The sequence below is a fragment of the Idiotropiscis lumnitzeri genome, chromosome 1, assembly GCF_059441095.1.
Source record: "Idiotropiscis lumnitzeri isolate Australia: NSW breed Sydney's pygmy pipehorse chromosome 1, RoL_Ilum_1.0, whole genome shotgun sequence".
Lineage (NCBI taxonomy): Eukaryota > Metazoa > Chordata > Actinopteri > Syngnathiformes > Syngnathidae > Idiotropiscis > Idiotropiscis lumnitzeri.
This window is the reverse complement of record NC_142391.1, coordinates 23645893-23660292: the sequence shown is the minus strand read 5'-3', so window position 1 is coordinate 23660292 and position 14400 is coordinate 23645893. Positions and strand designations below refer to the sequence as shown.

General features: G+C 41.0%; 2 protein-coding genes across 2 annotated transcripts; one reads left to right on the top strand and one right to left on the bottom strand.

The window, feature by feature from the left end:
- Window positions 1–378: 378 nt before the first annotated feature.
- On the top strand, window positions 379–3455 carry LOC148343835 (uncharacterized). Its single transcript, XM_088290468.1, has 2 exons — window positions 379–532; window positions 2057–3455. Exons 1-2 carry the CDS (start codon window positions 517–519, stop codon window positions 3058–3060), a joined length of 1020 nt encoding a protein of 339 aa, XP_088146594.1. The 5' UTR covers window positions 379–516; the 3' UTR covers window positions 3061–3455.
- fbxo21 (F-box protein 21) lies at window positions 3293–13467 on the bottom strand. The gene is made up of 12 exons (XM_088290275.1): window positions 13187–13467; window positions 11350–11485; window positions 10751–10860; window positions 10408–10529; window positions 8907–9053; window positions 8690–8829; window positions 7801–7937; window positions 7552–7731; window positions 7179–7311; window positions 5985–6175; window positions 5740–5897; window positions 3293–4730 (listed from the first exon to the last, which is right to left on the bottom strand). Exons 1-12 carry the CDS (start codon window positions 13441–13443, stop codon window positions 4546–4548), a joined length of 1896 nt encoding a protein of 631 aa, XP_088146401.1. The 5' UTR covers window positions 13444–13467; the 3' UTR covers window positions 3293–4545.
- Window positions 13468–14400: the final 933 nt, after the last annotated feature.

Sequence of the window (14400 nt, the reverse complement as noted above, 5' to 3'; positions counted from 1 at the left end):
CTAGATTTTTCTTTTGGTGTTTTAAAAGATACAAATAATGACGATCGAGGTAAGACTTCTTATTCTTGGAAATCTTTTTGTACGCATATGTAAAACAAGTTTGTTTCTTTTCCATGGACCTCAGATTTATGACAAATAGAAAAAAAATAATCTTATTTGAATAATTGAAAAATACGTCATGTGAAATGCCCGAGCTGATTTTTTTTCTTTTCTCTTGTAATTGTATTTTATTTTACATTGTATACTGGTTGTTGTTTGCGTTTTGTATTCCTCTCTGATAAAAGCAACAATTGTAGTTAAAAAAAACAAGATTTAAAAAGAAAAAGTTTCGGAAGAGGAACAGTTTTCGTAGGTTACCTACACAGGAAGTGGGGAAAGTTTAGCTAGGGCACATCCGGTTACACGCGCGTGACTGATGGCACTTAACCACTCAGTCGAAGGTACTTGGATGCTCCTTCTTGTTGTGATTTTGTTTCGTATCAGTTTTGGACTTTTGGACTCTCTTCCCTTTGGGGCATGTGCAGCCTACGAGGTATTTATCTGTGCTCACGCGATTTATATTACGGATTGAAGTTTATATCGACATTGTTTTATTGTGTTTGGAAAAAAACGAGCGGCACGGTGGGCGTTTTGTAAGCATGTCGGCCTCGCTGTACACACGTTGCGGGTTCAAATCCGGGTTCCTGCCTTTCTGCGTGAAGTTTGTATGTTTCCCCGCGCCTGTGTGGGTTTTCTCAGGGTACTCTGGCACATTTCAAAAGCCCGGTTAATTTTATCCCTAGCCGAAATTACATTTTCATTAGACAAACCTTGCTTTCACCTACAAAAAAATATTATGTCGTCAGTAGAGATTAAATGATATTAAAGGGGCATGGTTTGGTTTGATCTCAGTTCGGTCACGAAATATTTATCGTGTCAAAAGATCACGGTATTACAGTAAGCTTCGCTTCGCTCCCCGTCCAGCCAACGTTTACATCCCAAAACGACCTTATTGCTGTTGCAATAACCATGCTATGGCCACAATAAAAAAAACGTCCATTAAAAGTTATTAGTTCAGATAATTTGACAGTATTTGTCATATATTTATGTATGACGTTGGAAATGTTAAATTATCTACTAGGGGTGTGCGTCACACTGCAAAAGACGATTTGTTAAGGATCCGTGAGTGCGAAAAGACTCAAGGATGCTTTGAATGTGAAACGATTCCATTCGGTTTGACTTGATTTGATTAGATATGGCATGGTTCAACCAGAGAAAGTGCGATGCAATGGTTTTTTGGTTGTAATTTATATACATATAAATACTCAGTTCTGTAAATATGCCATTCCCAATGATATCTTTGTCAAATGAATGATGATTCGATACATCTTGAGATATTTGAAAGTCGAACAATTCAAAACACCCATCTTTTCAATCAAAAAGACGATTTTCCATTCAAATATTTTTTTGTTAAACTGCCCACTAACAGTGATTCATTTCCTTAAATCCAACAATTCAAGTCAAATTAGAAACACAAACTCCCTCAAGAAGGTCACATGGGTATAGAAAAAGCCAAGTAACAAGAAATAAAATTATCAACCAACCTTTCTTTTTACCCTTACTGATATGCTTAAATTTGCAGGGTTGTCTCTTATGTGATGTCTGAGGCAAGGGATGGAAGTCTTTCAGTTGATTTGCTGTTGAGCAATTTTGCACCATCCTTGAATATTTTTTTTTATGCATGATAGCCTGGAAAAATAACAGTATGTGGTTATTTTGTTGTTTGATTAGGATAATGGATCTTTTATACGTGCAGTGAGAAATGTACTGTCAGAAATGAAATATATTAAGAGTGTCTATTTTGCACATGTTTTTTCTATTGAAAATGGCATTTTTGTCATTAATGTGGTTAGGAAGTCTGTGGTCTTATGTGGCCCCCTTCAGCATTAAAGTTAGCCATCCCTGATGTCCTTGAAGGGTACACAACTAAAACTTTCTCAGTAGCTTTTGTTAATAATCTTGCTGTATGTCAGTAATTGCACTGTAGTAACCGAAATGACTTCCTTTTGTCCTGAAGACACCCATAAACTCATTGGTCGCCAGGTAGAACTTCCCCATCATCCGCAAGGGGGAGGAAGTTCCAGTTTGGAGCTAAGTGGTCCACAGCCCCTCTGTGTGAAAGAGGAAGAAGAGGATCCACAGCCCATCTCCATTCAAGAGGAAGACGAGCAATTGAGCAAGTTGTCACTGAAGGTCGTCGTCGTGAAGTGTGAAGACGATGGCGACGAATCACCCGAGTGGTCACGGCTTCGTCAAAGTCCGAGCGGAGAGCACCACGGAGCAGCGTCACCAGACCAACTCTTAGCGCCACTGTCACACGCTGATGACACAGAAGACTTGAGTGATGTTGCTGGAGAAGGTGATGACGAACAGTCAGAAAGTTCCAGAAAGAAGACTCGAGTATCCGGGAGACGTCGCACACGACAAGAACTTTTCAGCTGCTCAGTTTGTGGTAAAACAGCTACTCAAAAGTCCAATATGGTCAAACACATGAGAGTACACACAGGAGAGAAACCGTTTAGTTGCTCAGTTTGCGCAAAAGCATTTGTTGAAAAGGCAAAGATGATAAAGCACATGAGAAGTCACACTGGTGAAAAACCCTTCGGTTGCTCAGTGTGTGGTAAAAAATTCACTGATAAACAAAATATGGAATCACACACAAGGACGCACACGGGAGAAAAACCCTTTAGTTGCCCTTTGTGTGGTAAACGATTCAATAAAAAGTCGTATGTGACGATACACATGCGAACACACACAGGAGAGAAACCCTTTAGTTGCTCCGTTTGTGGTCAGGAGTTTGCGCAGAAGTCTGATATGGTGAGACACATGACCAAGCACACAGGAGAGAAACCCTTCAGTTGCTCCGTGTGTGGCAGAACGTTATCTCGAAAGACCAGCGTGGAGTCACACATGAGAACACACACTGGAGAGAAACCCTTCAGCTGCTCTATTTGTGGCAGAAGCTATACTAATCGGAACAGTTTTATGACACACATGAGGACACACAACAAAAGAGACTAAATATTTTTTTTTTTTTTGTGTGTTTTTTTTTTTTCCCCTTCCCCCAAGTCTGTCGTTTGACCTGAAATGCAATTCTGCCCCTGGTAGAGCAACTGTCTTAATAGTGACATTTTCCCCACTAGTTATGCCACTTTTGACCTACTAGTAGACAATACACACATGCACGCACACTAGGAGCCTCTCTATCAAGAATATGGAATAAATGCTCAAAGGGTTTCCATAGAAAGGTCACTTTGTCATTTCATGTTTTTATTGTTTTTTTTTCCGTACTAGGCTGATGATGTCACAGATAAAAATGTGGATGGGAAAAAGTCATTTGGCAAACAATTTTTTATGCTTTCCCACAAGCATTCCTTTGTTTTGTTTTTAAGATGATTAACAGCACCTGGAATCGACTGTCCTCTTTTCATTTTGTTTGGAACACTATTGTCTTTTTGCATTCAATTCTACACTGCCCAAAACATTTTATTAGGTACACCTGCATAGTCTCAATGGGCTCTACGGTGTCATTAGTGTATTGGATTGCAGTGCATTTGTTGTTACTAATGCCGTGTTATCGCGTTCATTGTAGGGCAGATTTGGTAAACAAGCGCTGACTATAAAACCGGCATAACAGGGTCAATGGCTCATATGCATACGCATACATATATTTGTTGCAATTTTATATTTTCATAATCCGTGAATTTATTTTAATAATACTCACTCAATATGATTACAAATGTATTTCCAGTTTTTAATTCACATTTAAAACTCATTATACTGAATATAATCCTAAAATTTCACTCCAGAAACAATAATCCAAATTATATTTTTAAATAAATTTTATATGCAGTTAAAAAAAAAAAATATGAATTTTATTTTTTAAACATTATGTTACGGTAATTATAATCAGATATATTTTCTTCAGTATCACAATTAAAATAATGAAGAATAATCAACTTATTTCTAGACATTTTAGGCTAATAATTATGAAGTATGATTAAACTATTATCATTGAATTTCTCTTCAGGATTACAATTAAGATAATGACTTAATTGTTTACCCTTTTTAGTTAAGTTTTTTTTAACACAAAAAATAATTATAATTGTTTTTAATTTGCCTTAAGGATAATAAGTATAATTAAAATGTGGTTAAGATTTCTTTTTAAAGAATTACTGTAATTCTGATTGTTGAACATTATAAAACCCAATACATGCAAAATTGCCATAACCATACTCAGCGGCACAAATGTTGAATACTAATGATTGATGGTCGACGGTTGATGTTCCTAATGTTTTGGCTGCTAATTTCTCTACACGAGAATATTAAAAACAAGCTCTTGCAACAACAAAAAGAACCGCATTGGTAAAGGAATCCTACAAAACAAACCAAACAAAGACTTCTTTGCATGGACGACGTCATGAGCCAGCGAGGGTGTACCTAATAAAGTGGCAGGCGAGTGTTCTTATCTCCACGTTGAACCTGACTCTACGGCAAACGTTGAGGCTACATGGGCGTGGTCGGGTGCGGGTAGAGGTGGCGCGCCGTCTCCCCTGTGTGGTCCGAGTCGTCCGGATAGCGCGTCCGCAACTCGTCGTTGGCCACGTAGTGCGTGTGGGCAAACTCGCAGAAGTAGCGGCCCACCTCGGGGTGCCCGATCTCCAGGGGAGTCGAGTGGGGCTCCAGATTCTCTGGAATACGTTCACAACCAAAAGCAAATAGGATTATAAATTTGAAAATGTACATTTGGTACATTTATAGTCTTGACCATTCTTTTATTATAAATCTTTCTCCCCAAAAAACGTCTTGACAATACAACATCCATAATTTTCTTTTTTTTTTTTTCTAATTTCATGTTATTGATTTTAAATCTTCACAATAGCATGCCTGTGTTATTGTTCCAATCAAAAATACAGAATTGTAATCCAGAAGATACACTCATTAATGAATGAAAAAATGTCATTTTATTCATTTTAAAGTGTTTAAAACATGGTCTAATCATTTTAAAATTATTTTTTCAAATTTCTTTAATCAATATTTTTTTAAGTATTTATTTTCACATGACACGGTAAAAATGTTTTAAACTAAAAACAGCAATAAGACTTCCTTTTTAAAAGGAAAAAAAAAATTATGTTTTTCATGACAGTCCTTAATTTTTCCCCAATTAAAAAAAAAAATGAATGTCATGAATCTAAAGTCTCCACCAACTTGCCTTTTTTATTTTTTAAACAAAAACTATATAATTTTGTATTTTAACTATTTTTCAAAAGTTTTATTCACTATTGGACCCTCATTAGGATGGCCGAGTGGTCTAAGGCGCCGCGTTCAGAACCCAGTCTCCCCAGGAGGCCTGGGTTCGAATCTCGAATTTCCCCATTGTGGGACTAATAAAGGGAATATTATTATTATTATTAATCAGCTTGTATTTTTTTAAAATTAAATTCTTGAGGAAAACAAAACCCTCCTTCTGTTTTGGAATAAAACATTTTTTATCATTTTTGTCCCCATTGCGCTCATAGCTTTTGAATATGTCATCAATTGTATTACCAATGAAATACTCAGCGTGTTGTTTCGCTTTAAAAAATTAATAAGGATAGCCACGTAACCAAAGGTCCACAAAATACTACTCTGCTCCAAGGCGTGACATTGTTCCGATACATGACATGAAATATGATTTAGGGTTTAATGAGTCAGCTTTACCTTGCGCGGCATATCGGCAGGTGCCGTCCTGCACCAAGACGTTGTAAAAGGGCTGCTCGGCACCATCGGGCAGCTGGTGGACCCTCATGGTGGTGATCCACTCCTGGCTCATGGTGCACTTGGGGTCCCAGCCGTAGATAACGCAGTTGTAACCTGATCTGTGATGCAGGAAGGTGGGAAAATTGATGGGTCTGGGGCTTGGAGGGGTCGGCGGTGGTGGGAATGGACTTTGTTCCCGAACGCACCTCTTGTGTTTCATGACGAGGCCCACAGAGTAGCGGACGTCCCGGTGGTCGGTCGCTCCGCGCCGCTTCACCTCGGGGGCGCCGGGGTGCTTCTTGTGCTGGATGTGCTCCAGCGTGTGCTGCACTAGGTAACCCACCGCGCCGTGTTGGGACGGGTCCAGCGCCTGGATGTGCTGCAGGATGTCCAAAACCTGCCGGGATCGACAGAGGTATGTTACTGACAGATGTGTGCGTGAGCGTGTGGAAGGAGCTGTGTGACAAGCTATGAGAGTGTGTCACAGTGAGAAAGTGACAGTGTGAATGTATGAGAAGGACGAGAGTGTTTGTGTATGGAAGCGAGCGACAGAACGTTTGTGGGGGACTGTGTGAGCAAGAAAGTGAGACGGAGGGCATGTGTGTGTGTGAGTGCGATTGCATAAGCGATTAAGAGAGTGTGTGTTTGAGTGTGAAAGTGAGACCATCGTGTCAAAGGGAGAGTCTGTACTTTTGCGAAAAGGTGACAATTTGTCAAAAAAGAAAAACTTTGTATGTCTATGTGTGTGTAACAGAGAGAAAGATATGTGAAAGAAAGTTTTCATGAGAGAGAGTGTCTGACAGAAAGAGAGTGAAAAGATCATGTGAGAGAGCTAAAGGGAAGGCGTATGGAAAAGAAAATGTAATTGAGATTGTGTGTGAGGATGTGAACATTGTGTGAAACGAAGCGTGAGTCTCAGGGAGATTGTGTGTTTGTTTAAGAGTGACGGTGAGAGTGCATTTGCATATGAGTGAGAGAGAGAAAGAGTGAGTTAATAACAGAGACAATAAGGGAGGGTGACAGAAAGAGCGGGAGTGCATGTGTGAGTGTTTGAGAGAGTGTGAAAATGTCTTAACATAAGAGCGGGCGGGAGGGTGTTTGTAAATGTGAGTGTATGTGTGTGAAAACAATGTGTATGCATGAGCGAGAGTTCCTGAGAGCATACGTGAATGCGGGACTGTGAGACAGTGAATGTAGGCATGTGTGAGAAAGTGTGCTTGAGCGACTATGTGAGACATCTTTTTTTTAATGGAGACAGAGAGTGTGTGAATGAGAGACAGAGCGAGAGGGAGTATGTATGTGAGTGTGGAGGAGACAAAGGGAGCGTGTGAACAAATGCGGTGTGCAAAAGTGAGAGTGACCGCGTTCAAGTAGAAATGATGTGTGAGAGGGCGCCCAACCTTTTCGGGCCAGATGCCGAGGTGGAAGTAGAGCCTGGCCTGCAGCAGAAGGTAGGGGACATTGTCGGGGTTGATGGTGAGGAAAAGGTCCAGCGTGTCCCTCAGGAGCTGATACGACTTCTCGTTGCTTTCCCTCCAAAAACAAAACAAACAATCTGGTCTTCTTTCCTTCTCAACATGTTCAGGTTTGAGTTTTACTGGGACACGGCTCCCTCTTGTGGCAAGGAAGCGGGTGGACATTCATTTCCCAATTACATTTCCCAATTCGTGTGTTACCCCCTTGGCTAGAATTCTGCATTACGACAATAGTCATGGTGCCCCCTGTTGCTTTAGTGTACACACGTGAAACGTAGGCAGTCAAGTGAACACTTACCCTCTTTTCCCGATGTTGAGCAGGTTTCCCACCATCCTGAGCAGCACATCGGTGGTGCTGATGCCGCCGTAGTAGTCGGCACTGGCCTGGTGCCCGATGAGGTACTCGCACTCTTTGGCTGTCATCTGCTTGCCTTTGCCGAAGGCGTCGATGTACACATAGTCGTAGATATCATTGCTCCTGCGGGGGTACGCTGAATGTTAAAAGAGCGCAAAACTTGGCTGGAAACTAAGTGTTGCCTTCAAGTACCCTCGTTCTTTTTGGCACCAGCGCAGCAGGAAGTGGCTGGGGAAGTTGACCGGTTCTAACTTGACGCCCAACCTCTGGGCCAACGTCATGTAGAGCACTGAGAGGCTTATAGGGATGCCCTTGCGGCGGAGCAGCACCTGCAAGACAAAATACTGGGTCAAATGTTATTAAATAATTTTATATATATATATATATATATATATATATATATATATATATTACCCAATTAATAAAAGGAGTGGTTTTTATCATGTATATTAATTCATGAACATAACTTCATTAAATAGAAATAGAAATATTTGAAATCTTTGTAGTGCACACCATTTGGCCACCGGGGGGCAGTGTAATACAGTCATGAAGATACAAACTAAAAACACTTAAGTAAGTTTCGTATGCCTACACCTCTATTCATTGAGGTGTGGGTCCGGGAGCGAAACAGAGTTTCGGTTCGGACGCCGGGTTTTTGGATCATTCTTGGTTTCCCCGTATGGGTACTCTGCCACTTTGACAACCTTAAGCGACTCTATAAACCGCTGTATAGATTCGCCTTTTTCCCCCCAATGAGGACAAAGAAAATGTCTGAGTATTTTTATATTGTCCGTCTTCATGTGTTGATGCATCGTTTGTGTACAAATATCTGTTGATAAAAGGGATTATAACCGAACCTGTCAATGCTTTTTGTCAGCGCGTCTATGTGATTTTGCATTTTGTGTTAGCCTTAAGCTAGTGGGCAAAGTGGTGTGGTCGGTTGAAGTACGTAACGTGTATGCAATGTGCTCTTTGGTTTGATGTGTAGTTTGACAGGAAAATTGAACTGGGAGTGACACACAGCTTGAAAGCTCTTTTTGTTGACGCTAAACTAAACAATTTCCAATGTCTGAAACTCCACCTGGTGGATGTAGGAGTTGAGCGGGTTGTAGTAGTCCAATTGGTCGCCTTTGTACTGCAGCTGGTCGTACAAGACGGCGTTGAGGGCGCAGAAGACTTGCCGCTGGTGCTCAAAGTCTTCCAGCGGAAGCTGCTCACCCCCTGCGAAACGAAGAAGTGGGCATCAGAACCAAAGAATGATGCTTTGAGGGATTTTTTTGTTGTTTTTGCAAAGTCACCTGAAGCCACGCGAAGGCTGGGGTGGGATGGATTCTTCACCCGCAGCGTCTTCTTGACCTTCTCCGCAATGTCGTCCAACAGTGCCGAAATCCCGTCCAGCGTGATGTCGGCCAGTGGGTTGCAGTACTGGTCCACCAGGACAGCACCTGGAGACACGTGCATACTGTAGCTGCAGGATTACAATTTGTCATTTACAAGTAAGATGTCCCCTTTAGGAGGGGTTCCCCATTGAAGGAACTGTGGAAAATTACCAAAAAATGGTCAAAACAAAGAAGTAGAATTCATGTGTCTTAGTGACTTTTGGTGAGTCGACTCAGGATTCACATTTCTACCAAATTTCTTGTTGCTTATTCAAACGGGCTTTAGGGGGCTGAATTTCCTTGAGGGAGTTTGTCTTGGTTAAAAGACACCTGGAAAATGACCTTAAAATGCCATCTTCAGTGATAGCTTCTTTGAGACTTTTGTGCGCATCTACCTCCCAAATGTCAGGTTGTCCAGTGAAATAAACTTTAGGGGCTGAATTCTCCAAAACTGGGAGGACTTTGTCTTGGTAGGGTCTGTAAAACAGCTGCGGCAAACAAAAATGACTGACTTCCTGTGCATTTTCAGGGCAAGGCTTCTTGAGTTGTTTTGTGGGTCAATTCATGATAGTCACATATACCAAATTTCATGTTGCTAAATGCAACTAGATTTGAGGACTCAAATTAGTTGCACTTCTGGAAAATGAAAAAGGGGACCCTTAAAAACGAAATGGAAGACTATCTGTGTAATTTGGCTTTCTGAGTCTTTTTTTTTTAGTTGACTGTACTTACAACCGGCATGACAAGCAATTTGCATGTTGCTGTCCATTTTCAAGCATGGGCACTTGAAAGACAGACTGATGAAATGAAAGGACGATTATTTGATGAATAAGGATATGAGGGAGGATGGCGGAAGGGTGTCCCGGTCGCGGATGGAGGATAGAAGGGCAAAATAGGCTCTACACACGATTAATGAATTTTTACCGACTTTAAGTGAAATGGGCTTTGGGGGCTGAATTTCAAAAACTCGCCAGGTGGAGTTTTTCTTGATCGGACCCCTGCCCGTAAAATGGCTTCTTAAAGCAAAGCAAAAATGTCTGACTTTCTGCATGTTTTCAGCATCTTGAGACTTTTTTGTGGGTCTCCTCATGATATGATAGACACGACTAACAAATGTCAAAGCGAAACAGCTTATCGGGGACGTGAATTTTTGAAAACACTCTTGAAGGATCGCATCTTAAATAAGGCACCTGTGAAATGGCAATTTCAAAGCAAAATGGCTCACAACATCCTGTGTCATTTCGGTCATGTTATCGTGACTAATGCAGGGGCTTAATTTTCAAAAACACACCTGGGGGAGTTTACCATGGTAGTACCTCTGGAAATGGATTCTAAAATGGACATTTTAAACAAAATGTCTGACTTCCCGAGTGTTTTCGGTCACAGCCTCTTGAGACTTGGTCAAAGGTTGTTTTCTCACCTGCGAGCTCCGACTGCTGCTCCGGCGGCTGCTCGAGGAAGCTCTTGAGAGCACGCAGGATGTTCTGCTGTCTCAGGAAGTAAAGGATCTTCTTTGCATAGTACTTCAACGTCAGGCTTTTTCTTAATGGACACCCACAAAGAGGCGTAAGAGGGAGGCAGAGTGCAGATGCCCGTTGAAACAAATACTCTCGTAATATTCTTTTTCTTAAACAACAACCATGAATTTTCTTAATTGTTTCTAATAATGAAAAATAGCACTTTCATAAGCCGAGATACGGTACCAATGTACTTGTAATTGCTCTCTTGCCGCCGCTGGTTAGAAACATGAAGAGCCGTCTAACCTCTTTTCGGCGTGAAGGATGAAGACCAGCTCGTCCTCGCAGAAATGTTCGGGCATCCCAAGCGACTCGATCTCGGCAAAAGTGTCACCCAGCACCTGGCCAATGCATGGCTGGAACACAAAAATTGGTTTCAAGAGACTCATTTTGCTTATTTTTACTCATGTTTAGGGAAGTACAGCGTCCCCCCCCGCAGTTCTAGTTTTGCAATGTCTTGGATTTTTAAGGTATTGTTTTCCATTTTTTGGGTTTTATTTTTACATTTATCTCAGACATGTCCCAATTAAGAGATTTCCACCTTCAGTGTAGTACCAGGATGTGCTACAATTTGCCAGGCAGAACTGAGCTTGACTGGAAGAAAAAATCTTTTTGGTTGTTAATTAACAGTGTTTAATTTTCTTTTAATGTATGTTCTGTTTGTGTGTGGTATTGCTCCACGTGTGTTCAAGAAGCAGTTGCTTAAAATGTACAATTACCTTAACTTGTGTTAGCCCGTCTCTGGCGTTTCGAGTTATACGTTAGCATTAAGTTTGTGGACGTTTGTTATTATGCGGTTTAGTATATACATTTGCAAAGTTGAATTCTCTTGACTGCCCACTCACCACTTCCATGAAGAAGCGCTTGGAGATGGACCCCACCGTCTTCCGGATTTGGATGCCCACCCGATGGCGCGTTTTGTACTCGCGCAGCCAGTCGCAGCTCTCGTTCTGCGGGTAAAACCTCTGCAGCCGCGGCCATCTGAAAAGTGGCGTCGTGAGAAAGGAATGGTGAAATGAAACCTACAACTTTGAAGTCAAAACTTTAACAGCAAAAAGGCAAATGTTGAGGAAATTGCTAAATGCCCTCACGGAGGACTGAGGAAATGAAAATGTATTTGGGTCATTGCGATACAACTGAATTCAGAACAATAAAGACATAAACCAATACATTTCCATTTGAATGACAGTTTTGCTAATATTAGTATTTGAATAATTAGCAGTTATTATTCAAAGTGTAATAATTGTTTCTAAGTCAAAATGTCATAACTGTTCTGTGATGATGCACAATTTGTAACCGTAACCCCCCCCCCTCTATTGTCAAAAAGGCCTTTGCCACGACAACTAACGCAAATGCATCTCAGTGTCGTAAGAGTTATTTTTGGTCATTTGTTCTTTTACAAATTACTGTTAATGCCACTGGATTCAGCCTCATGATGTTGCAATACACCAGAGGGACCTGTGATCTGCAGTGCCAGGATGAGGCAGCCATTTGGAATTCACACAAAGGCAGAGGGAAAACTAATTTTAAGAATAAACAAATATTTCTCACATATGTATCAATTTATAAAAGTGTCACAACTAGTATAACAAAAGAGTATGACCTCTTTGAAAGATGTTTGAATTGTGAGATGATAACACAAAGAAATAAAGATAGAAACTCAGGCACTGATCACTTTTGGTTAGTATATTTTGTGTGTGGCCTGCTTGACGAGCCATGACTCATTTTGGACCCTATTATCAGATCAAATCCACTCTTAACACATCTCAGAGATGAGGAAAACATTATATCTTAGACATAAAGTCGGGCGTTGGGCATCCTTGGTCAGGAAGGGGCAAAAGCAGAACACAAATAGGCCCACTGTCATTGTGTGTACCTGATAAATGTTAATCAAGCGACCTGTAGCTTCTGGATCTCCAAACTGACTTTTCGGGCTGCACTGAAAACAATTTAATTATGTAACAAGGCAAGAGTTGGGTTTAGTGAGGAGGGAGTGGGGAATCTATCTATGGACCTCGGTTCAAGCCATGTATTTGAGACACTGATACACCAAACTACCTCCTGGGCAGTTTAAGCAGCCCCCTTTTCAATGTGTGTTCACTGTGATAGGTCATATTTTGAGTATGTGACATAAAAAAAGATAATTCTTCATAATTGAGAAGCAAAATCTGAGCATTTTTTAATTAATTAAGCACCTTTGGCTTCCTTTGTATTTCATGTACAATAAGCTTGTTGGTGTGAATAATATTTCGTAGAATGTTTTGAAATTTGGTTATTTAGTTCTTTGGCTCCTGTATAGAGGAGCAGGGGGATGCAAGATGACGATTATCTGCTCATAAAAACTGTCTGACCAATTTAACCAGCACACATCTGAAATGGAGGGATTATTTCAGAAGTGATTGTTATTCAAGGTCAAACATTTATATTGTGTAAAACTTGGCTGCAATGGGATTTAAAATAGTATATACATATATATATTTTTTTTAATTATTAAAAATAGGGCTAATCAATCCATAATAGTGATGAAGTGAAGCATAATCGAAAAGTAAAGCAATGACAGTTGACTGGGCACTGAACCAGGTAGAAGACATTTAGACGACACCTCAGATGGAGAACATGACCGATGATGATAATAATGTTACTAATGTACAATAATCATCTTACAACAATAATAATAATGACCTGAGTTTGTACTGGTGCCCCCACACCTTCCCTCGGCCGTGGCAAACGTCGCGCAGGCGCAAGCAGCAGCAGGACACATTACAAATGTCGACGTGTTCGAGCACCGGCAAGCACAAAATGTGTTCCAATAATTCGGTAGGCAAATCAGTCAACTTGTCGCCGCGGCGGTCGCGACTTGCGGCCCCGGCTTCGTTGCCGCTCCCGGCCCTGGTCCCGGTCGGGCTCGATAGCCTTTCTCCGGCAACACATACCGCCATCTTTTCTGTTTACCCAGATTACCTCATCGCCCTGGCCCCGCCCCCTTATGGCGCAGGGGGCTGGGCTAGAAATCGGGGCGGAGGCGAGCTAGATTTTCTGATTGGTTGTTTCAGGAAGGAGGCGGCACGAGATGTAGTGATAGACTTGAGACTGAATACAAAGCAGACCTAATCAGTTCAAACACAAGAATGTGCCGCACAATTTCCAGCAATCAACAATGCTTTGACAATTGTTCTTTTATAAGTTTTTTTTTTATTTAAAATGGAATGATTGTACGTTTTACACATCAATGTTTTCTGGCAGTCGTTGTACACGTCATATAGGTGAACCAACCCATTTTACAAGGGCTATTCCTCGATTGGTTGTTTGCCAAAAGAAGGTGAGGCATGATGCCTTCAGACTCTAAACTAAGTACTGTGGTTACTAAATCGTTTAGACTGAGAAACGGTTTCTTTCCAAGAGCCATCTCCATTCTAAACTCTCACACACACACACGACCACCCTTACCTTGCAGAACAGCAACGTGATGTGTTTTTATATATCCTATTCAGTATTATTTTCCATTGCACTAACTATTCTCTTATTTATCTAATTTATATTGAATTATTGTTGTATTGCACTGGAGAGGGGAGCTCTCTAATCTCGTTGCACACTTGAGTACAATGACAATAAAGGGATTTCTGATTCTGACAAGCATGTGTGGTACGATTTAGATCACTGGTGTCAAACTCAAGGCCCGAGGGCCAGATCTGGCCCGCGACCTCATTTTATGTGGCCCGCGAAGGGCAAATCATATGTGTCAACTTTCCATTTGTAGTACATTTTCTTCACTTTTAACAACATTGAGATATGAGATATTGCCATTTATTTGTTACCAATCCCCCCCATTTTAAAATAAATTGAAAAAATGTTGAATAAACAATTACTTACTGGCTTCTGATTTCAAAACTGGCTTT

What these genes read in the sequence shown, in the direction of transcription:
- fbxo21 (XM_088290275.1), bottom strand. Translation starts at nt 13,443, where the DNA reads ATGGCGGTATGTGTTGCCGGAGAAAGGCTATCGAGCCCGACCGGGACC. An exon ending in CTCAACATCGGGAAAAGAGG is followed by an intron (nt 7,312 to 7,551) that starts GTAAGTGTTCAC and finishes TTGTTTTTGGAG; the next exon opens with GGAAAGCAACGAGAAGTCGT. An exon ending in CTGCCGATATGCCGCGCAAG is followed by an intron (nt 4,731 to 5,739) that starts GTAAAGCTGACT and finishes AACGTATTCCAG; the next exon opens with AGAATCTGGAGCCCCACTCG.